Source organism: Thamnophis elegans, chromosome 10 (genome assembly GCF_009769535.1).
Source record: "Thamnophis elegans isolate rThaEle1 chromosome 10, rThaEle1.pri, whole genome shotgun sequence".
NCBI lineage: Eukaryota > Metazoa > Chordata > Lepidosauria > Squamata > Colubridae > Thamnophis > Thamnophis elegans.
The window spans coordinates 64,839,065-64,864,224 of NC_045550.1; the positions used below are offsets into that span (position 1 = coordinate 64,839,065).

The window sequence follows — 25,160 nt, forward strand, 5'->3', positions numbered from 1 at the left end:
AATTGATCATAGATTCCATTCTGGCATTTCCCAAGAGCTGCGTGAAAAAAATTAAGCTGGCAGACCTTTAAGCTGAGATCAGATAATTGGATGCACAATGTTCTTCGTTATTATGGGCTCTGCACATATACAAGCACGGATAAGCACACACAGAGAACTATTGCAAGCACATAGCTGCCATAATGGGCCATGAAAGAGTCACCGTTCATACAGGTAGTCCTCGACTTACAACCACAATGGAGCCCAAAATTTCTGTCGTTAAGCGAGACATTGGTTAAGTGAGTTTTGCCCCCGTTGCATGACCTTTCTTGCCACAGTTGTTAACAATAGCACTTAGGCTTATATACCGAGATGGCGCAGTGGTTAGGGTGCAGTACTGCAGCCACTTCAGCTGACTGTTATCTGCAGTTCAGCGGTTCTAATCTCACCGGCTCAAGGTTGACTCAGCCTTCCATCCTTCCGAGGTGGGTGAGATGAGGACCCAGACTGTGGGGGCGATATGCTGACTCTGTAAACCGCTTAGAGAGGGCTGAAAGCCCTATGAAGCGGTATATGTCTAACTGCTATTGCTATACCACTTCACAGTGTTTTACATCTCTTTGTAAGCAGTTCAAAGTTAGCATGTTGTCCCCAACAATCTGGGTCCTCATTTTATCGCCTCCGGAAAGATGGAAGGCTAAGTTCTCATTTTAGTGACCTCGGTAGTGTCAGAGTTTGCAGCAGCAATTGCATCCAGAAAGCACACACAGGTAACTGATTCAGCAGGATTCAGTCACTTCTTTATATACATAATAACACGTAAGGCATATACACTGTACCCGTGATGCAGGCGTGTGCGCCCATGAGCAGTGCAATTAAAGATAGAGATAGATGAAAGTGTTTAACCTAAAACTAGTTGGACTTGGTGAAATTTAGTGACAATAGATATGGTTAAATAAACAATTGAAAATGCTAATAATGTATACAAATTGGTATAACAAGTAGTAATTGGATATGAATATTGAATGGTACTTATGAAAGGAAGATGAGAAATGGATTGGTTACATATAAAGATTAATAAAAAAAAAGAACTAAATTATGATAATGGATATAGTCAAATAAAGGAGAGACAATGATAACAATGTATATATAGGTATGGGTACAACATGGGGAAATTGGATGTAAATTGTAAACAGTGATTTGGAAAGGAAGATTAGAAACCTTTGTTACTAAATGTTATTGATCTTTAGCTAGAATAGGCCATAAGGATTAGTGCTATTAGGATACTAGAAATAGCAAATGAGATGCCAGTATGTGGTTATGTCTTGAGTTTAGATATGTTTTATGATGAAGGACGTTTAAACAATTATAGTCAAACGAGAATGGGGGTAGGATGATGGTAATATGTACAAATATATTTGATTTAAAATACTAGAATATGAATCATGGGTGACTGTGAAAGAAATGCACAAAAACTTTTTGTAACAAACTGATACTTTCTACACTACGTAAAGAAAGAGGATTTTTTTGTGTTGTGTCTGTTTTGGAAAATAAAAATAAAAAAAACTTATATTAAAAAAAAAGATTGGAATGTGCAGAGATAGATAGGCTCATGAAAGAATTAAAAGAGAAAAAGAATCTGAATATTACTGTGGTATAATTGGCTAGAGGAAATGGAGGGGGAAGCAGAAAAGCAAAAGGAAGATCAATAAAATAATAAAAACTACAAAACCAGAAAATGATTAAAAGATAGAAATATGAAATAGACTGTAGCAAGTAAATAATAGGAAATGGATACAAAATGACTCAAATGTCATAAAGGTTGTTATACATAGAATATAGAGAATATTATATAGAGAATGAAGAAAAAGATGTATGAAATAATATAAATGCACGTATATATAAAGTTATAGTTATAAAAGACTTATAGGTACAGATAAAAGAACCACAACAGATATGTAAAATGTGTTGCAAAGATGTGAAGTTTTTTGTTTTTTTTAAGAGAATCTCCATAGACATTAAACCAGGAGTATCCAAACTTGGGAACTTTAAGACTTGTGGACTTCAACTCCCAGAATTCGCCAGAGAGCCATGCTGTCTGGGGAATTCTGGGAGTTGAAGTCCACAAGTCTTAAAGTTCCCAAATTTGGACACCCCCGCATTAAATAAATGGTTGTAAGTTGAGAATTCCCTGCATCCTGTCCTGGAACACTATTGAGGTACTTCTCTTTCCCCCTTAGGCCCAGGGAGTGGTCAAGGATCTGGACGCAGAGCTGTTTCGCCACCTGGCTCAAGGCACAGCCTTCCTGCAAGTCAGCACCAAAGCGAACCCCCAAGGAGAGATCCGGGGGAAGGTATGTCTGCTTTTTTTAGCTCTAAAAGACTCTTGATTTCCAAACCATTTGCAGATTAACAGAGTTGGAAGGGACCTTGTAGGTCATCTAGTCCACCACCACCCGTCCATGCAGGAGACCCTACACCATTTCTGACAGATGGCAGTCCAATCTCTTCTTGAAAGCTTCCAGTGATGAAGCTCCCACAACTTCTGTTCCATTGGTTGATTGTTCTCACAGTCAGAACATTTCTCCTTATTTCTAGGTTAAATCTCTCCTTGTTCAGATTCCATCCGTTATTCCTTCTTTGGCCTTTGGGTGCTTTGGAAAATAGCTTGACCTTCCTTTCTCTCTGTGGCAGCCCCTCAAATATTGGAAGACTGCTATCACAAGTCCTTCTCTTCCCTAGACTTGTTGTATTTATTTGCGAAGTCCTGTCTGACCCATTGCAACTCCATGGCCAATGTTCCTCCAGGCCTTCCTGTCCTCTACCATCTTCTGGAGTCCATTTAAGCTTATCTTACTGCTTCGGTGACTCCATCCAGCCACCTCATTCTCTGCCATCCCCTTCTTCTTTTGCCCTCCATCTTTCCCAGCATGAGGCTCTTCTCCAGGGAGTCCTTCCTTCTCATTAGGTAGCCAAAGTACTTGAGTTTCCTCTTCAGGATCTGGCCTTTTAAAGAGCAGTCCGGGTTGATCTCCTCTAGGACTGACCGGTTGGATCGCCTTATAGTCCAAGGGACTCGCTAAACTAGCCATGCCCAGTTCCTGCAAATACTCATCGTATGTTTTAGCCTCCAGTCTCCTAATCATCCAAGTTGCTCTTCTCTGCACTCTTTGAAAAAAAAGTTGGCCACGCCCACCCAGTCACATGACCCCCCACAAGCCACGCCCACAGAACTGGTGGCAAAAACATTAGATTTCACCACCGGTCCTCATCTAGGAGAGGAGACTTACCTTCTACTGCCCCAAACAGCAGACCAGAATTAATGAGTCATTAATTATAGCAGGGGTGACAAACTCGATTTCATTGAGGGCAGCATCAGGGTTATGTCTGACCTTGGGGGGGCAGAGCGTGGCCAGCTCGATGTCCGTTTTCTGCTGTGCCTGCTCCTGCAGTCTTCTGCCAGTGAAAACAGAGCTCGAAGGAGTCGCATGCATCCCTCCCGAGCTCCGTTTTCGCTGGAAGAAGCACCATCACTGTTTCCAGGGTGGCCCCGCGGGCCAGATCTAAGCATCTCGAGGGCCAGATCCAGCCCATGGGCCTTGGGTTTGACACCCTTGAATGATAGGGAAGGAGATTCTAGCTAAGTAGTGGAAGACTTACTGTATGAGATGTCAACTTATAGCATCTCCAGTGACGGAGCAGCCACAACCTCTGGAGGCAAGTGTTCCACTGATTAATTGGATTATCGTATTTTTCAGAGTATAAGACGCACCTTTTTCCCTCAAAAAAGAGGGTGAAAATCTGAGTGCATCTTATACACTGAACACAGTATTTTTGGCCTACCAAAACCCCACCCCCTTTGCAAAAATAGATGTGCAGAGGGTTTGGGAGGCTTGCAAAGTGCTCATGAGAACTGGGGAGGGCAAAAACAAGCAAAAAATTGACTGTTTTTATCCGCCCCCCCCAGCCTCCCAAAGCCTCTGCATGCCCCCCCCCCTTTTTTTTTTGCAAAAAATGAGGCATGCGGGAGGGTTTGGGAGATCTGCAGAGTGCAAAAACTTTTTTAAAAAAATTTACCTCTTCAAAATCATGGTACATCTTATGCGTCTTATAGTCCGAAAAATATGTTAATTAATTTATCCTTAATTCTAGGTTGGACCTCTTTCTTAGCGAACTAAAGCACAATAACCTTCCATCTCTTACTTCTTGTCCTACCCACGGGTTCTCGGAGAATAGGTTGATTCCCTCTTCTTTGTGACAGCCCTTTCCCCAAATATTGGAAGACCGGTATTGTTTCATCCCTCATCCTTCCTGTCATTCAGCTAGACATATCCAATTCTGGCAAATATTCCTCATATGTTTTGTCCTCTAGCCCCGTAATTATCTTCGTTGCTCTTCTCCGTGCTCTTTCCCGCTGGTGCCAACTGGGCATGGCCAACCTAGCAGTTCGGCAGCACGTAAAAAATGCAAGTAGAAAAAATAGGGACCACCTTTGGTGGGAAGGTAACAGCGTTCCATGCGCCTTCGGCATTGAGTCATGCCGGCCACATGACAACAGAGACGTCTTCGGATAGCTCTGGCTCTTCGGCTTTGAAACGGAGATGAGCACCGCCCCCTAGAGTCGGGAACGACAAGTACATAAGTGAGAGAGGAACCTTTATCTTTTACCTAAGTGTTGAAACTAGAATGCAATTAAAAAAAACCAGAAGGTAGAACTGAGTTTTTGGATAATCTGTACCAGGATAAATTCACAAACTTCTTTCTTTCAAGGAGGTGATGGGTACAGTTTGAAAAGCCAGGTTGAAAAGGCCCTCTAAGCAGACAGGAATTGAAGTCTGTCTGTCTGTCTCTCTGTCTGTCTCTCTGTCTGTCTGTCTTTCTGTCTCTCTCTCTCCCCTCCCTCCCTCTCTACCTCTCTCTCTCTCTCTCTCTCTCTCACACACACACACACACACATACACACACACACGGAGGGAGGGAGAGAGAGAGAGAGAGAATTTTTAAAATTACTCTCTTTTTCTCAGCTAGTGGGAACATTTAAGAGTGTGGCAAGTTGCCAAGGAAAGCCGTGTGCCAAAACTCTTAAACTCTACATTGTTTGCATTCCTAATCACTGCAAGGAGAAGCATTTGCTTGCTCCCTAGACAGATGGAAATTCCGCCAACGAAGCTTTTCTTGGCAGGAAAATAAAATAATGAGAAACGCTGCATTTATGAAGATGGATGTTTGCCTAACACTGAATGACATAGAAAGTTTTCCTGGGGGGGGATGACAGGACAAGTGGAGTGGGGCAGGCTGTCCTTTCTTAGCTGGCAAAATAAGAAGAGAAATTGTCATAATCAATAATACGGTTTGCATCTTGTTTTTTTCAAACATTTGCTTCCATCCCTCACAGGCTCTAAATAAGTTGTTTAAAGTTCAGAAATGGGTACTTGAAATAGGTGTTAGCTGTTAACTAGAGTGCTGTTTCGGCCACTTCAAGATGTATGGACTTCAACTCCCAGAATTCCCCAGTCAGCAAAGCTATTTGTCTGTTGCATAATGGCAGTGAATATATGCATTAGGCCAGGGGTCTCCAACCTTGGCAGCTTTAAGCCTGGCTTCAACTCCCAGAATTCCCCAGCCAGCAAACTCTGGCAATTGAAGTCCACACATCTCAGAATAAGAATAGAATAGAATAACAGAGTTGGAAGGGACCTTGGAGGTCATCTAGTCCAACCTCCTGCTTAGGCAGGAAACCCTACATCACTTCAGACAAAAGGTTATCCAACATCTTCTTTAAAACTTACAGTGTTGGCGCATTCACAACTTCTGGAGGCAAGTTGTTCCACTGGTTAATTGTTCTCACTGTCAGAAAATTCCTCCTTAGTTCTAAGTTGCTTCTCTCCTTGACTAGTTTCCATTCATTGCTTCTTGTCCTGCCCTCAGGTGCTTTGGAGAATAGCTTGACTCAGTGGTGGGTTGCAGGCAGTACACCCTGGTACGGGAGTACTAGAGCCTGCCCGGAGCATCGAGTACCGCTCTGGTACAGTGCTCCGGAGGGCCCGCCCGCCCGCCCGTGCTCCTGTCTACCTGTCTTTAAAGTCTTCAGCGCGTCCACACATGTGCTTGCACGACGCTCTACCGAGCAGCTGGAGCATGGCGGAGGCTCGCAGAGGTGTCACTGTACGTCAAGACGCATGGACGTGCTGTGCATGTCCATGTGGACGTCTCCGGGCCCTTTCCAACCTTACCGGTTGGAACGGGATCTGACTGGAACCCACCACTGGTTTGACTCCCTCTTCTTTGTGGCAGCCCCTGAGATGTTAGAAGACTGCTGTCATGTCTCCCCTAGTCCTTCTTTCCATTAAACTAGACATACCCAGTTCCTGCAACCGTTCTTCATATGTTTTATCCTCCAGTCCCCTAATCCTCTTTGTTGCTCTTCTCTGAACTCTTTCTAGAGTCTCCAGATCTTTTCTACATCGTGGCAACCAAAACTGAATGCCGTATTCCAAGCGTGGCCTTACCAAGGCCTTATAAAGTGGTATTAACACTTCACGTGATCTTGATTCTCTCCCTCTGTTTATGCAGCCTAGAACTGTGTTGGCTTTTTTGGCAGCTGCTCCACACGGCTGGCTCATATTTAAATGGTTGTCCACTAGGACTCCAAGATCCCTCTCACAGTTACTACTATTGAGGAAGGTACCACCTATACTGTACCTGTGCATTTCGTTTTTCTTGCCTAAATGTAGAACCTTACTCTTTTCACCCTTGAATTTCATTTTATTAGATAGTGCCCAATGTTCAAGTTTGTCAAGATCCTTCTGTATCTTTAAGCCTGTCTTCTGGAGTGTTGGCTATTCCTGCCAGCTTGGTGTCATCTGCACATTTGATGAGTTCCCCATCTATCCCCTCCTCCAAGTCATTGATGAAGATGTTGAAGAGTCCTGGGCCTAAAACAGATCCTTAAAGGGCCCAGGTTGAGAAAGACTAGAGAGTCATCATATTAATTCTATTTCATTTTAATTCCGTGAAAACGCAATGGCAGCATTTGGCTGACTCCGTCTGGGCGTGGAAGCTAAACCGACATGGGCCCGATTAATATTTGGATGTGAAACCCTACAGAAATGCCAATTCTTGGAAGTGAAACGGGTAGTCCTTCTGCATCAGCATCAGAAAACAGAATGACAGCAAGCCATTTTTCATGCTATGGCCAGGAAAAACAAAGCGGGTTGGATTCACGTAGCCAGGAGAATTTGAGTTCACTTTCCAAGAAATGAAATTAGCAATAGCAAAAACATTTAGACTTCGTCATGCTTTACAGCCCCTCTCTAAGCGGTTTACAGAGTCAGCCTATTTGCCCCCAACAATCTGGGTCCTCATTTTAACCACCTCAGAAGGATGGAAGGCTGAGTCAACCTTGAGCCGGTCAGGATCGAACTGCTGGCAGTGAGCAGTGAGTTAGCCCACAATATTGCAATCTAACCACTGCGCCATCTGGGTTGCTGTTCCCATTTGGGATGAATATTGTTGTAGGCATGTTACTCTGAAGGTAACTCTGCTCCCACTTAATCTGCTGGCTTTGATATGGAGATGCTGAAAACCCAAGGTTTCCTCCTTGGCATAGAACTAGTTGGAGTAGACTACTCCTATGGCTGCAAGGGAGCGCTAATCCCTTGTAGCTACTCCTAGTTTACTCTTTCTTGCCTCGCCTTGACCTGCCATGTCTAGGGTCCTTGATGGAAGAGGGTACCGATGTTAAACTGATGAACAAGGACTCAATGCAACCCCAGTGAGGAAGATGTGAGGCAGAAAAAAATTGTCACAAAATTTGACCAAAAAAGCAAAGCATTTTTTTGGCTGAAGCAAGTCTCCCCCTCCTCTTCTTCTTCTTTGTCTTCTCCTCCTCCTTCTCTTCTCCTCCTCCTCCTCCTTTTCTTCCTCCTTTTCTCCTCCTTCTCCTCCTTTTCTTACTCCTCCCTCCCATCTCCTTCTGCTCTTCTTCCTCCTCTTTTTCTTCCTCCTCCTCCTCTACTTCTTCATCTTCTCCTTCTCCTCTTCTTCTCATTCTCCTCCTTCTCTCCTCCTCCTCCTCCTCCTCCACATCTCCTTCTCCTACTCTTCTTCCTCCTCCTTCTCTTCCTCTTCTTCATCTTCTTCTTCTCCCCCTCCTCTTCTTCTTCTCCTCCTCCTCCACCACATTCTCTTCCTCCTCCTCCTCTTCTTCATCTTCTTCTCCTCCTCCTTCTCTTCCTCTTCCTCCTCCTCCCTATCTCCTTCTCTTCCTCTTCCTCTTCTTCATCTCCTCCTCCTCTTCTTCTCCTCCTTCTCTTCTTCCTCCTCCTCATCTCCTCCTCCTTCTCTTCTCCTCCTCCTCTTCCTTCTCTTCCTCCTCCCCATTTCCTTCTCTTCCTCCTCCTCTTTCTCTTCCTCCTCCTCCTTCTCTTCCTCCTCCCCATCTTCTTCTGCTCTTCTTCCTCCTCCTTCTCTTCCTCCTCCTCCTCTCCTCCTCCTCCTCCTCCTCCTTCCTCCTTGTCCCCATCTCCTTCTCCTGCTCTTCTTGTTCTTCCTCCTCTTCCTCCTCCTCCTCTTCTGATACCCAAACAGAGTCCCTCCATGGCTGGGATGTTTGCAAAGGCAGATTTTTGTCTGCCACGCACCTTACCGGGGCTCGAGGCCAACATTGCCAGTGGGTTCCCAGAAACCGTGTTTGGCTGGAAGGCGGCAGAATCCTCTTGGCATCCGATCACAGTGCCAGGACGTGTTTTCCCTTCAGCGGTTGCTGAGCAGTGAAGATGGAAAAGAACTAAGCCTTTCCACGCTGGCAATTCTGCAGGAAAATGATTTATTAATCTATTTGCTGGATTATATCCCCTGTCTGCCCTCCAGGAGCTCAAAGCGGGTGACACAATTTCTTTTCCAACATTGCCTTTCCTACCACAAATCCGTGAAGGAGTTTGAATTGAGAAGGAGAAACTGGTAACTCAGATTCTGCTTTTAGTTTTTGCAGTGCAAGAGTTCAACAGAAAGACATTTCACTGACCTGGGATATATAGCAGTGGTGAAATTCATTTTTTTTTACTACCGGTTTTGTGGGCGTGGCTTGGTGGGCGTGGCAGGGGAAGGATACTGCAAAATCCCCATCCCCTTTCCACTCCTGGGGAAGGATACTGCAAAATCCCCATTCCCTCCCCACTCCTGGGGGAAGGATACTGCAAAATTCCCATTCCCTTCCCACTTCAGGGGAAGGATACTGCAAAATCCCCATTCCCTTCCCACTTCAGGGGAAGGATACTGCAAAATCCCCATTCCCTCCCCACTCTGGGGCCAGCCAGAGGTGATATTTGCCAGTTCTCCGAACTACTCAAAAGTTCTGCTACCGGTTCTCCAGAACCTGTCAGAACCTGCTGGATTTCACCCCTGGTATATAGACAGTCCTCAACTTACAACTTACTATGTTGTTCCCAATTCAGGTCTGAGCCTAGTGCTGGGGTCAATGAAAGACATCAGACACGAGGTGCGGGGTTTTATTGAAGCGCTCCAAGGGAAGGGGTCCTGACCCAAATGCCGAGGGCCCCGAACAATAGAATTAAGGAAGCTTTTATACATTTTCCCTAAAGCAGAAGGCGGGATCAAGCAGGATATGTAAGAAATATCATCTAATAAACATTTTAGTTATGATCTAACAATTATTATCTCACAAAAAAGGGACGCGGTGGCTCAGCGGCTAAGACGCTGAGCTTGTTGATCAGAAAGGTCAGGAGTTCGGCAGTTCGAATCCCTAGTGCCGCATAATGGAGTGAGCTCCCGCTACTTGTCCCAGCTTCTGCCAACCTAGCAGTTCGAAAGCACGTGAAAAATGCGAGTAGAAAAGTAGGAACCACCTTTGGTGGGAAGGGAACAGCGTTCCGTGCATCTTCGGCATTTAATCATACCAGCCGCATGACCACGGAGACATCTTCGGACAGCGCTCGTTCAGCTGCTCACTTGTTCAATTGCCACTGTGCTTCCAGGTTCACATTCCCAACCACTGCAAGGCGGGGGGATTTCGGCTGGCCTCTGAAAACCAAGAGTTGGAACTCGTTGGAGAACCAAGACCCAGGGACCCCAAAGAGGTGAAGAGAGACCCCAACACCTGCTTTTTTGAAGGTCAACATCGGCCTCATGGCTCCCGCTGGGCTCCCGACTATGACAAGAAATGTTCTATATGCATCTGTCAGGTAGGTGGGAAGAGAGTGGAGAAAGTGATGGTGGCTTTCTGGAAGCATTGAAGCATCCCATTAGAACAGGGGTGTCAAACAGAAGGCTCGGATCCAGCCCATGATGTGTTCGGATCTGGTCTGTGTAGTCGCTCTGGGAAATGTAAGGGGCCAGCCCGACCCAATGCAAAGGGGAAACCTTGGACCAGCCTGGCTTCAGCCCAGTCTACCCAGTGCAGAGAGGAAACATGCCAGCAGTTTGGGGAATGGTGTTAAGCTGGCCACGCCCACCCAATCAGCCACGCTCAGTGAGTGGCGGTCGTGATGGCCATCGGACTACTATAAAATTTGGAATAGAACATAGAAGTGGCTAAAGTATAGAAGCCAAAACAAGAAATAAAAGTTTTGAAAATTATTGATTATATTATGAAGGAAAATGTATATATGTAAAATTTGATTATATCCACCAAACTATTACAGTGCAACATAATTATATTCAATACTATTAGAATTGTTAAAAACCCTGAGAAGGCAAACATTGAATAGTAAACTACAAAAGCAGAATATACATGCTGATTCGGGAAGCTGTAAAAGTGTGTTACATTGTTATATTGTTTGTGTTTTCATTTGTTTTGTATCTGTCTCTGTATCTTTCTCTCGTTCTTTTTAAACTGGGGAATGTTTAATAAAAATTATTTTAAAAAAACGGATGGCCATGCCCATCCAGTTGGCCACACCCACTCAGGCAGCCACACCCACCTGCCTTCCAGGCCCTCAATGAAATTGAGTTTGACACCCCTGAATTAGAAGGAAAGTTTTATTTTTGGGTTCCCATCTTTGCTGCACGCAGCCCTCCCGAGCTCCGTTTTCGCCAGAAGAGGCACTGTGGGCCAGATCTAAGCACTCCATGGGCTGGATCCGGCCCGCGGGCCTTGAGTTTGACACCACTGGTGTAGGGTTTCTGCTTGAGCAGAAGGTTGGAGTACCAGGCCTCCAAGGTCCTTTCCAACTCTGTTCTGCAGTCATTTTGCAAGCAAACTCGGCCCAAATGAGAATAGAATTCTGCGCCTTCCTTTTCCCTTCTCTAATCGATGGTCTTCCTTCTGTCGTCCTTTTTCTCTCTCCTTCCGGTTCCTCAGAAGCGGACGGTGATCTGTGATCCGGTGTTGTGCCAGCCTCTCAACTGCTCCCAGCCAGTCCATCAAAGTGATCAGTGCTGCCCTGTGTGCCAAGGTAACCTGGGCAGGGCAGAATTAAGCCTTCAGATGGGATGCTGGGCTCTCTGTCAGCGCCATTCGGGTGCCCAGACTCCATCCTGCAAGGGATTATGGGGTCCTGAAATGAGGATGATGATTTCTGTCTTCCCACACCTTAGCACCATGATGGCGAACCTGTGGCACGCAGAGCCATTTGTCAGGGGATGCAAAGCTGACTTTGGCCTTCTTTTGAGGCCATTTTTTGCTCTCCGGAGCGCGAAAAACCGGCCCTACAAGCCAACCGGAAGTTCGGGAATTGACTTCCAGGTTGCTCATAGGGCCGGTTTTAGCCCTCCGGAGCGTTCAGGAGCCCGCAGGAGGCTTCCCTGAAGGATCTGGAGGACAAAAAACGATACTATGAGCAACCTGGAAGTCACTTTTGGTTTGCTCGTAGGCTCGTTTTTCGTGCTCCAGAGGCTTCAGGGAAGCTCCTGAAACCTCCGGGGGAACGGGGGGAGGCTGTTTTCGCCCTCCCCAGGCTCCTATAAACCCTCTGGAGCCTGGGGAGGGCGAAGAAAGCATGCCAAAAATGGGGGGGGAGAGCATTGGTCATGCGCGCATGCGCACTGTGGTTGTGTGCATAGCATTATGGGTGTGGCACACCCGTGCACAACCCCACTGCGCTCTCCCCGCTTTTGGCACGCGAGCCAAAAAAAGCTTCGGCATCATCCTTTTAGCACATGCAGTTCAGAGCTAGTTAGGTGAAAGTTGGTTCAGGACATAGCGTGCCATGGTGAGAGGACACTGCCCCACTGGCAAGAGGGTTGGGACAAAGTGCCCAAAGAAGGCCTGGGGCAGAGGTGGGTTCCTACCAGTTTGCACCTATTCGGTAGAACGGGTTCGTCAAATCTACCGAACCGGTTAGAAGAGGTTCCACCAGTGGACCCGGAAAGCAGGCCACACCTAAAGAAGAGGTTCCAAAATTTTTTGAAACCCACCACTGACAGAGAGACACAGAGGGAGAGAGGGAGGGAAAGAGAGAGAGGCAAAGAGGCACACACACACACACACACAGACTCACACAAAGAGAGAAAGAGAAAGAAAAAGAAAGAAAGAGAGAAAGAAAGAAAGAAAGAAAGAAAGAAAAAGTGAGAGAGAAATGAAAGAAAAAAAGAAAAAAGGGACAGAGAGACAAAAGGAAGGGGAGAGAGAGAGAGAGAGAGAGAGAGAGAGAGAGAGAGAGAGAGAGAGAGAGAGCAAGCCACTCCCACAAAGGAGGCCACACCCACAGAGTAGGTTCGAAAAAATTTTGAAACCCACCACTGGCCTGGGGGGAGACTCTCCCTACCCATACCCCCCACCCCGGAAGGGGAGTGTAGCTGTCCCAATCATAGCTGATCCTGTTTTTTTCCCCTTCGGTCGGGATACATCTGTGCATCCTGCTGTTGTGGCCTTCAGCTGGAGCTCTCGCCTCACAATCAGGAGGTTGTGAGTTTGATCCTAGGTAGAGGCAGAGTTAGTGTCTCCTGCTTGGGCAGGGGGTTGGACTAGATGACCCGCAAGGTCCCTTCCAACTCTGTTCATCTGTTAATCCTCTTCTCTTCTTGAATAGAGGAAAACGAAGAACGGAAAAGAGCAGAGAAAATCCGAGACGGCAGCGAAGGTAAAGGCATGAGTGGCCTGGCTGAGCATTATGGATCTTCTGGTAGAACAAACTAGCAAATTCTCTTTTAATAAAGGTGCAAAGAGATTTTGTGCATGTGGCCACAGAGACCATGGGTCACACGGGAGAGGAGTCCTTATTATTGGTCAGGGGGTCACGTTATCATCAGAGCTAAATTCAAAGGAAATAATTCTTCCAGTTTGTATTTAAAAAGAAGGTTATGTTAGGGCTGCAAGGGATGGGTCTAGGGCAGGGGTCTCCAAAATTGGCAATTCTTATATATATGTGGACTGGAGCTAAAAGCAGCCTCTGTCCACAGAAGGACTGTCCTGTTGGCAGGACCATTGCTCACATCCCGGGAACAGAAACCGCCCAATCTGAATGGCTTCCATTGGGAAAGGAGCTCATTTCGTTTAGAAGCCCCATTCTAAATGTGGCTTCTCTGTGTACATATTAATTGGCCTGTTTTTATTTCTATCTATGTTTATACTTATATATGTATCTGTGTGTGTTATATACTGTATGTGTAGATAAATAGGCGGACGGGTGGATGGATAATGGATGGATATAGACAGATGATAGATGGATCGATAGATAGATAGATAGATAGATAGATAGATAGATAGATAGATAGATAGATAGATAGATAGACAGACAGATAGACAGACAGACAGACACAGACAGACAGACAGACAGACACAGACAGACAGACAGACAGACAGACAGACAGGCAGAGACAGGCAGACAGATAGACAAGTATGTGGGTGGGTGGGTAGGTGGGTGGGTGGGTGGGTAGGTAGGTAGGTAGGTAGATGATAGATGGATGGATGATGGATGGATGGATGGACGGATGGACAGATGGACGAACAGACAGAGACATGATAGATAGATAGATAGATAGATAGATAGATAGATAGATAGATAGACAGACAGACAGACAGACAGACAGACAGACAGACAGACAGACAGACAGACACAGACAGACAGACAGACAGACAGACAGACACAGACAGACAGACAGACAGACAGACAGGCAGAGACAGGCAGACAGATAGACAAGTATGTGGGTGGGTGGGTAGGTGGGTGGGTGGGTGGGTAGGTAGGTAGGTAGGTAGATGATAGATGGATGGATGATGGATGGATGGATGGACGGATGGACAGATGGACGAACAGACAGAGACATGATAGATAGATAGATAGATAGATAGATAGATAGATAGATAGATAGATAGACAGACAGACAGACAGACAGACAGACAGACAGACAGACAGACAAGGAAATGGATGGATGGATGGATGGAGATATTGATAGATAGATTAGATAGATTATAGGTAGGTAGGTAGGTAGGTAGGTAGGTAGGTAGGTAGGTAGGTAGGTAGGTAGGTAGGTAGATAGATAGATAGATAGATAGATAGATAGATAGATAGATAGATAGATAGATAGATAGATAGATAGATAGATAGATAGATAGATAGATAGATAGATAGATAGATAGATCTAATCTTGAGGTGTTGTTTGAGTGTAGCCAAGGCTTAGCAAAGAAGAGATAGGTCTCCAGGGGCCATTTGAGGATCTACAGTGCATTTAAGGCAAGGACCTCTGATCCTCTTTCTCTGTTTTAGGGTGCTATTTTGATGGTGACAAGACCTGGAGACGGGCGGGCACACATTGGCATCCTGTCGTCCCTCCCTTTGGGCTCATCAAATGCGCGATTTGCACCTGCAAGGTAGGGAGGGAACATCAACCAGACCCAACAGGCTTAACCCACCTGTTGTGCATTTGAACACAGGGGTGTTCAAACTTGACAGCTTTAAGACTTGTGGACTTCAACTCCCAGAATTCCTCCTCTCGCTCTTCATCTTGATGATGTGCAGACGGGCGGGGGGAGGGAGCTGGAACCGGTTCTAAACGGCACGGTAGATTTGTGGAACCTCTTCTATAAAAGAGGTTAGAACTGGCAGGAACCCACCCCTGGTGTGTGTATATATGATGTCCTGGTTCTTTTGTGTGCTAAAATTCCCCATCTGTGATTGCGCAGGGAACCACCGGGGAAGTTCACTGTGAGAAGGTGCAGTGCCCCGAGCTGGCCTGCAGTAACCCCATCCGGATCAACCCATCTGACTGTTGCAAGCAATGCCCAGGTAAGTTAAACCTGTCAGATAACACCTTGCTCTCCTGTTCCACTGATTAATTGTTCTCACTGTCAGGAAATTTCTCCCTAGTTCTAAGCTGCTTCTCTCCTTGATTAGTTCCCACCCATTGCTTCTTCTCCTGCCCTCAGGTGCTTTGGAAAATACCTGGGTTGACCCCCTTCTCTTTGTGACAGCCCATTAGATATTGGAACAATAAGTCCTTTATCAAATGACGCTTTTAGGGAAATTCTTTATGGACTTTTTGTTGAAAACAGAAAAAAGCGAAGTGACAATTGATTTGAGGATTGAAAAAGAATTAAATGTGGGGTGGAAGGGATAGATAGACGGACAGAGCCACCACGGAAGAGTTGTGGTTTTGCAGTGGTTAGAATATAGTATTGCACGCTAACTCACTGCTCACTGCCAGGAGTTCGATCCTGACTGGCTCAGCCTTCCATCCTTCTAAGGTCGATAAAATGAGGACCCAGATTGTTGGGGGCAAATAGGCTGACTCTGTAAAGGGCTTACAGAGGGCTATAAAAGCACTGTGAAGGGGTATATAAGTCTAAGGGCTATTGCTATTCTAGCCAACTTCCCCCTTTTCTGCTGTTCCTGTGATCTTCACGTTCTGCCTTTTCCCCATAGCCTCAGAGAAGAGCTCTTCCCTGCTTTCCGACATGATGCAGGCGGACGGTCCCCGAGGTTGTAAGTTTGGGCGCCAGTGGTACATGCACAACGAGAGGTGGCACCCCACGGTTCCCCCTTTTGGGGAGATGAAATGCATCACCTGCTGGTGTCTGGTGAGTAGGACCTGGTAGATGAATCTCCACAGCAAAATTCGGTGGGTAGCTTGGAGACGGGACGTTTCTCTCTTACAAGAGGACCGGTACCCCAGTGGGTGGAAGAAAAATACAGGTAGTCCTTGATTTACAACAGTTTGTTTCGTGACCGCTCTGTTCTGACCTAGGCTGCTCGAGAGCCTGAAGCAAAATTCTTCTCCCGACAAAAAAACCCCTTGTATTAATTTCCTGTGGATTCTGCTCCTTCACATCCAGCCAAGGGAGGATTTCAAGGGAGGATTTACGGTCACAGACCTTATCTGGCTTGGAGAGCTGCCAGGCTGATATCTGCAGAACTTGGCAAGGAGTCCCGGAGAGACACGAACCAATGAAGCGAACTAATTGTCTCCTGCAAACTCCCCTCCCCTTTCGCTCCTCTTTTATTCCCTCTGGGAGGGGCCATTCATCGTCCACCTGGGGCCTTACTCCCAAGTCGACCCCTGTTCTTTAGCTCTTCCCTTCGTCTGGGAACTCACGCTGGGAACAGGCTCCAGCTGTTCTTCTGCCTCACTGATCTCTGACTCTGAAGGCAGCTGATAACTGGCATACGGGTCTGGCCCCCTCTCTGCCTGTGACACAGAGCCCTCCTCAGAGCCTTCCCCAGACTCCAGGACTGGCCCATCTTCCTCCCCAACCTCCTCACTCTCCAAATCTGCCGCCAGCTCCGCTAGCCGCTGGCGGGCCACAACATGTTCCAAGTTACAACAGCACTGAAAAAAACGATTCATGACCATTTTTCACACTTAACCACCATTGCAGCAACCCCATGGTCACATGATCGAAATCCCAACACTCAGGAACTGACTCGTATTTATGACGGTTGCAATGTCCCAAAATCACGTCATCCCCGTTTGCCACCTTCTGACGAGCAAACTGAATTGGTGGGGGGGGGGGGAGAGTCAATCAAACCTGTCACTAACTTAACAACTGCAGCGATTCGCTTCACCATTGTGGCAAGAAAGGTCATCAAACGGGGGCAAAATTCACTTAATAACCATCTCACTTAGCAACATTAGTTTTGGGGGATCGGTTGTGGTCACAAATCAAGGACTACCTGTGATCCGCCTGTGCAGTCTGAAAGCTCTTGCTACCCAATTGTTGTCTTGTTGAGGATTTGGGAATCTTATATAATCCCGGTTCTCTTCCAGCAAGTTTTTGTTGTTGTTGTTGTTTTAATTTCAGTCTGGGGAAACACATTGCGAGCGTCAGGAATGTTCTCCAACCTCTTGCTCCAAGGAAGGGAAAAAGGGAGACTCCTGTTGCACCCAGTGCCAAGGTGAGTGTCGACCCTTAGCACAAGGTTGTGGCCCAACTGGTGGTGGAGACACAATGCAGGTAGTCCTCGGCTAACAACATTTTCCTTAGTGACCGCTCAAAGTGACAACGGCACTGGAAAAAAGTGACTTATGACCATTTTTCACACTTGTGACCGTTGCAGTCGATCAAAATTCAGACAGATACACATTAACAGAGTTGGAAGGGATCTTTCGGTCATCTAGTCCAACCCCCCGCCCAAGCAGTCCCTACACCATTTCTGAGAGATGGCAGTCCGGTCTCTTCTTGAAAGCCTCCAGTGATGAAGCTCCCACAACTTCCAAAGGCAACTTCTCTTCCATGGATTGATTGTTCTCACTGTCAGAAAGTTCCTCCTTATTTCTAGGTTGAATCTCTCCTGGTTCAATTTCCATCCATTGTTCCTTGTGTGGCCTTCAGGTGCCTTGGAGAATAGTTTGACTCCCTCTTCTTTGTGGCAGCCCCTGAGATATTGGAACACTGCTATCATGTCTCCCCTGGTCCTTCTTTTCATTAAACTAGACATACCCAGTTCCTGCAACTGTTCATCGTAGGTTTTAGCCTCCAGTCCCCTAATCATCCTGGTTGCTCTTCTCTAAACTCTTTCTAGAGTCTCTTTCTAGAGACGTTTGCAACTGACTCACTTTTATGACAGTTGCAACCTCCCGGGGTCATGTGATCCATCTTTTGTGACCTTCTGACAAGCAAAGTCAATGGGGAAGGTTACTCATTTAACAACCGCAGCAATTCCCTTAATAAACATGGCGAGAAAAAGTCACGAAATGGGGCAAAACTCACTTTGTGACTGTCTTGCTTAGCAACGTAAATTTTGGGCTCAATTGTGGTTGTGAATCGAGGACTTACTTGTATTTTTGGAAGTCTCCCATTAACTATTTCAACTGAACGTCATCAACATTATTGTAGAGTTTTGGGTGGCCTTATATCTGGGATGGCACGGGGGAGTCATTTGTCAGGGCACGTGAGGCGTTGCCCTGTCAGCTGGCCAGCGCGCATGCGCTCGCCCTCCCCAGGCTCCAGAGGCTTTATAGGAGCCTGGAGAGGGTGAAAACAGCCCCCCCCCAGGCCCTCGGAAGTGACTTCCGGTTTGCTCGTAGGGTCGTTTTTAGTCCTCCGGAGGCTTCAGGGAAGCCTCCTGAAGGTCCCTGAAGCTTCCGGAGGGCTTAAACCGACCCTACGAGCAAACCGGAAGTCCATTCCTGAACTTCCGGTTTGCCCGTAGGGCCGTTTTTTTGCACTCCGGAGACTTCAGGGAAGCTCCTGAAGCCTCTGGAGGGCCTCTGGAAGGGGGGAGCTGTTTTCCCCCTCCCCAGGTTCCTATAAAGCTTCTGGAGCCTGGGGAGGGCAAAAAAAGCATGCCATAAATGGGGTGGGGAGCGCTGATCATGCATGCATGCGCGCTGGAGTCGTGCGCATTGCATTATGGGTGTGGCACACCCACGTATGACCTCCCCCCCCTGCACTCCCCCCGCTTTTGGCATGCGAGCCACAAAAGGTTCGCCATCTCTGCCTTATACATTCAATTAAAAACTTTTTTTAAAAAAATTTTTCATTGTACATTTTCCTTTATTCTGCATCACAATTTCAATTTTGCAACAGCAGAATCCTGGTTGTATCAAATCCTTTTTAAATATACATGATGTTATACACCCTAATCACAACAATTTTTCTCTTAATCTTATAGCATAGTCCCTTTTTAAATGCATAATGACGTACATCATAATTATGTCCATTGTTTCCATAGTTATAACGTAACACTCTATTCCAGTGGTTCCCAACAGGGGGGCAATTTGATTTTTAATGGGGGCAATTTGAACTTTGTTTAAAGCAAGTTAATGGCCTTTTAGGCTTCCTCCGCGTGAGTAGAGTTCACTTTTTGAGTAATGTAAGAGTTATAAGTCCCGGGGGGGTGGGGGATCAGGATTTTAGAGATGCTTAAGTGGGACATGGCCAAAAAATGAGTTGGGAACCACTGCTTTCTATGTTTATCACTCTATACATTTTGATTTACAATTGTGTACAGCCTGATAATGATATTACTTGCAATATACCGTATTTTTCGGACTATAAGACGCACTGGTGTATAAGACACACCAAGATTTCGAAGAGGTAAGTAAGAAAAAAAAAAGGGCTTTGTCTTCCCTGGCCCCCAGGAGCACTCTGCAGGCTTCAGCAGGGCTGGGGGAAAGCAAAAATGCCCCCGTTTTTCGCAAAAATGGGGTGTGGAGGAGGCCAAAAATGGCTGTATTCGGTGTATAAGACACACTAACATTTCCATGCTCTTTTTGGGGGGGGGGGAAGGTGCGTCTTACACTCCGAAAAATATGGTATATTTTCTATATAACTTTGTACATTTGTTTCTACATTGTTAATCTTAACATTCAATTAAAATCTGGAGAAGGCCAGTAAGTCCACAGATAAAGCCCGGTTTTTCCTGCTCCAGTCTGATTAAACCTGCCAGTCTAATTCATATCCCCCCCTCCTCCCCACTGATCTGCTCTGTTCCCCCGTTTGTGTCCCGCAGCATCAGAGATCCTTCAAGAAGAAGGTCAAGGGACTTTGGGAGGAGTGACCAAGAGCTCATGGAGACATTAACCAGCCCAAACCAAGAAGCATGGATGCCCCCAAAGATATTTTAAGAGTTGCCGAGGCAGGCAGTCTGGAGTGAGAGCTTTCTGGGACCCTCCTTGAAGTCACCCCGACTTTTGATGGTGGTCTCCGTGCACCAGGAAGGCCTTCAGATCTTCTCCTCCCCAGAAAAAGCCTCCATCCATTCTCCTGAGCTGCTCTCCTTTCTCTTCTACACCTGTGGGCAGCCACAGGATGGGCTTACACCAGTTTTGCACCTCTGAGAAGAAAATTTATTTTATTTTATTCCTTAAGGAACTGGGAATTGATATTACGTGTCTGGGATACGCAGTAAAACTCTACGATGGAACCGTGATTTTTGCCCAACCCTTCCATGTCCCCATGAACTCAACACGTTGACGTCTTCATCTTCATTTGACACATTCAGGATCACGTGACCTCTTCAAAAGGAATTGCTTAAGTCGTACTGAACTCTATCCAAAGGAGGGGAAGCAAACTCTCCCCCAAAGTAATATATATGTACATATGTACAGTAGTGGCCAAAATTGGGAAAAACTTTTGGGAAAAGTGTACAGTATTTTTGAGGTATGATGACTAATAACACCACTTTTGGTGGAGGGGAGTAGTACAGGGGTTCCACAAATCTACCGTGCTGTTTAGAACCATTTCCAACTCCCTCCCCCCACCCATCCGCCCATCATCAAGATGAAGAGCAAGAGGAGAAATTCTGGGAGTTGAAGTCCACAAGTCTTAAAGCTGTCAACTTTGAACACCCCTGGGGTTTTTTTTCCTAAAGGGTTAGGGATGCAAGGGTCTTGTAACTTGACAGCTTTAAGACTTGCATGCTTCAAATGCCAGAGTTCCTGAGCCAACATTTTGATTGCTAAGCAAGAACGCTGTTAAGTGAGTTTCACCACATTTTACAACATGACTGCCAAGCCACTCCCACTCGCTCACATGGCTGGCAAGCCACTCCTACCTGGTCACATGGCTGGCAAGCCACTCCCACAAAGCAGGCCACACCTGGTGTGGTCATTAGCCATCGAACCTCAAAAATACACTTTACAACCAAATACACCCAAAAGGTTTCCACAATTTTGGCCACGGCTGTATATAAAATGTAAAATTGTCCTCCTTCACTGCAATTCGAGGCCAGGAATGGAGGGTACTGGGGGAATGTTGTTTCATTTTGTTGTATAATTTATGTTGTTTCGCGGCTGAAGCTCTTCTTTCCCACTCAATCCAAAACGGAAGGGTCGATGTTGAAGATGAAATATTTATTTTTTGAAAACTAAGATCAACCAAGTAAAATGTGCGTGAGGTTGAGCAAATGCTTTGCATTTGTGGTAATTCTCTCCTCTCTCTCTCTCTCTCTCTCTCTCTCTCTCTCTCTCTCTCTCCCCCTCCCTCCCTCCCTCCCTCCCTCCCTCCCTCCCTCTCTCTCTCTCTCTCTCTCTCTTTCTGAAAGGGTTTTTAATCCCATGGGAATTTTCATGGTTGGATTAAAAGCAGTTTGTAATGGAAAGGGCAAAGTCTGGGTGAGGTGGCTAAACCCTGGAGGAGGAGGAGGAGGAGGAGGAGGAGGAGGAGGAGAAACAAGGATTAACATGTCACTCTCACAGTCTTGCAACATAGCAATTGCACTTAGATTTATATATCTCTTCACAGTGCTTTACAGCCCCTCTCTAAGCGGTTTGCAGAGTCAGCCTTTTGCCCCCAACAATCTGGGTCCTCATTTTACCAACCTCAGAAAGATGGAAGGCTGAGTCAACCTAGTGAGCCTAGTGAGATTCGAACTGCCAAATTGCAGGCAGCCGGTAGTCAGAAGAAGTACCCTGCAGTACTATACTCTTAATTACTGCGCCACCACAGCTCTTACAACATCCTGGAAATTTCCTGGGATATCATCAGCTACATCTCAGTTGCAGAAAACCACAGGATACTCCAGGCCTTTTTTTCAACTCGATGTGAGGTGTAAGCAATCAGAACCACTCGGGAATACAGGGAGTGTGAAAATAGAATAGAATTGAAAATAGGATAAGATAGAAAATTAGAATAAAATGGAATGGAATAGAATGAAATGGAATAGAATAGAATAGGGAATAGAATAGAAAAGGGAATAGAATAGAAAATAGGATAGGATAGGATAGAGAAAAGAATAGAATAGAACAGAAAAGAAAAGGGAATAGGATAGAAAATAGGATAGGATAGGATAGGATAGAATAGAGAATAGAATAGAGAATGGAATGGAATGAAATGGAATGGAACGGAACAGAAAAGAAAACAGAATGGGATAGAATAGAATAAAATAGAACAGAATAGAGAATGGAATGGAATGAAATGAAATGAAAGGGAAAAGAACAGAGAAAAGAAAACAGGATAGGATAGGATAGAGAAAAGAATAGAATAGAACAGAATAGAAAAGAAAAGAAAAGAAAAAAGAAAAGGGAATAGAATAGAAAATAGAATGGGATAGGATAGAATAGAATAGAGAATAGAATAGAGAATGGAATGGAATGAAATGGAACAGAACGGAACAGAACAGAAAACAGAATAGGATAGAACAGAATAGAATAGAATAGAATATGGAAGGGAAGGGAACAGAAAAGAAAACAGGACAGAACAGAACAGAAAAGAAAACAGAATAGGATAGAACAGAATAGAATAGAATTGTTTATTGGCCAACTGTGATTAAACACACAAGGAATTTGTCTGCAGTGCATAAACTCCCAATGTACATACAACAATAGTGATAGATCATTATCATAGTCATTGTAAAAATACAGTCATCGTAAAACATTAGATACAACACTGGATACTAAATAAGCAATCAATATAAATCATACTAGGCTACTAAGTAAACAATTCAAATCGTAAGATACAAGCAACAAAGCTATACTCCTAAGAAGATAAGGAGATAGTTGATAAGGAAGATGAAAATAGAAGATGAGAACAATGATGGGCGATACAGCCTTTCTAGATAGCTTGACAGTGTGGTGGGAATTAGTTGTTTAGCAAAGTGATGGAACCGGTGGGAGGGGGGAGGGAACTGTCCTTGTGTCCAGTTATTCTGCTGTGCAGTGCCCTATAGCGTCATTTTGAGGGTAGAAGTTGAAATTATTTTTATCCAGGAGGCGAGAGGTCTGTAGAAATTTTTCACATCCCTCTTTCTGGCTCGTGCAGTGCACAGGTCCTTAGTGGAAGGCAGATGGGTACCAGTTGTTTTTTTCTGCATGGAAAACGGAGCCTCTGCTCCTCTTTTCCAGATCCAAAAGCAAAGAAATGGGTTGATTTCAGCGCCACGTATCCTATAAAGAGGCAGAACCGGTCTCATTGCATGCACGAAAGATGCTTACCCATCACAGGCCAGGGGCTGAATCTTCCCGATGCATTAAAATGGATAGCAGGAGAGAATTATTCATGCCGTTCTCCCCATCAAACTAAAAAGAAAGGGGACTGGGTGGATTTAAAAATTAATACCCTGCTAAGTGAATCACAGCAGGGATGGTTGCATAATATGCTTAAGACACACTTAGCTGTGACCCTAATTTTCTGATTCACCACCCAGCAAGTAGTCCTCGGCTTGCATCTGTTCGTTTAGCGACTGTTCAAAAGTTACAACAGCCCCGAAAAATGGAATTTATGATAGTTTTTCACAGTTGCACGACCTGTATAGCATCCACATGGTCAGCTGATCAAAATTCAGACGCTGGGCAGCTGGTTCGTATTGATGACCAGTTGCTGTGTCTTTAAGGTCATAAATTAAGTGAGTTTGGTTGTTGCCGCAACACCCTACCTGTGACTCATTTAAGTGTGTTGTGGGAACGGAACGATAATTGGTTCCCCTTATTCCAGACCCGGGGTGGGTTCCTGCCAGTTCTAACCTCTTCTATAGAAGAGGTTCCACAAATCTACTGTGCCTTTTGGAACCAGTTCCAGCTCCCTCCCCCCACCCCCGTCCACACATCATCAAGATGAAGAGCGGGAGGAGGAATTCTGGGAGTTGAAGTCCACAAGTCTTAAAGCTGTCAAGTTTGAACACCCCTGGGTTTTTTTTTCTAAAGGGTTAGGGGTGCAAGGATCTTGTAACTTGACAGCTTTAAGACTTGCGTGCTTCAAATGCCAGAGTTTCTGAGCCAACATTTTGGTTGCTAAGCAAAAGCATTGTTAAGTGAGTTTCATCACATTTTACAAGTTGGCCACGCCCACCCAGTCATATGGCTGGCAAGCCACTCCCACCCGCTCACATGGCCGGCAAGCTACTCCGATAAAACAGGCCACACCTACAGAATAGGTTCTAAAAAAATTTGAAACCCACCACTGTTCCAGAGAGACGAGGTCTTCTAGTCCAGTGTTTTTCAACCTTTTTTGTGCAAAGGCACACTTTTTTCATGAAAAAAATCACGAGGCACACCACCATTAGAAAATGTTAAAAAAATTTAACTCTGTGCCTATATTGACTATATCTAAAGTAATTTTCCCACGGCACACCTTACACTATGTCACGGCACACTAGTGTGCCACGGCACAGTGGTTGAAAAACACTGTTCTAGTCCAACCCTCTGCCTAGGCAGGAAACCCTATACCATTCCAGACAAATGGCTATCCAACATCTTCTTAAAGACTTCCAGTGTTGGGGCATTCACAACTTCTGGAGGCAACTTCTGTTCCACTGATTCATTGTTCTAACTGTCAAAAAATTTCTCCTCGGTTCTAAGTTGCTTCTCCCCTTGATTAGTTTCCACCCATTGCTTCTTGTTTTGCCCTCAGGTACCTTGGAGAATAGTTTGACTCCTTCTTCTTTGTGGCAGCCCCTGAGATATTGGAAGACTGCTATCATGCCTCCCCTAGTCCCTCTTTTCATTAAACTAGACATTCCCAGTTCCTGCAACCGTTCTTCATATGTTTTAGCCTCCAGTCCCCTAATCCTCTTTGTTGCTCTTCTCTGCACTCTTTCTAGAGTCTCCACATCTTTTCTACATCATGGCGACCAAGACCTATCTAAAATGGTTTAGAATCTCTTACTTGAGCAGTGGGTTGGACTAGAAGACCTCCAAGGTCCCTTCCAGCTCTATTCTGATTCTGATATCCGGGGGGAAATGTCTACCCAAGTCATAGATAGAGTAAATCTTTGGCAACCAATGCTGTTGGAGTGCGGCAGGCAGAAATTAGAAGCTTAATTCTCTTCCAGCTTCAGTGCTGGCTGAGTTTGTATGCTGAGCGAAATCATGGTGTACAGGCAGTCCTCGACTTACAACAGTCCCTTTAG

General features: G+C 45.5%; 1 protein-coding gene across 1 annotated transcript in view; it reads left to right on the forward strand.

Moving 5' to 3' along the window:
• The window catches only part of CHRD (chordin), a 53,786-nt gene extending 33,820 nt beyond the window's left edge, over positions 1–19,966 (forward strand). The window contains 10 exon segments of the mRNA XM_032224907.1: positions 2,220–2,333; positions 9,975–10,181; positions 11,300–11,393; positions 12,496–12,504; positions 12,969–13,019; positions 14,643–14,746; positions 15,059–15,161; positions 15,798–15,952; positions 17,174–17,267; positions 19,827–19,966. Coding sequence (XP_032080798.1) covers positions 2,220–2,333; positions 9,975–10,181; positions 11,300–11,393; positions 12,496–12,504; positions 12,969–13,019; positions 14,643–14,746; positions 15,059–15,161; positions 15,798–15,952; positions 17,174–17,267; positions 19,827–19,897 — 1,002 coding nt within the window. The 3' untranslated portion in view covers positions 19,898–19,966.
• The last annotated feature ends 5,194 nt before the right edge of the window (positions 19,967–25,160 follow it).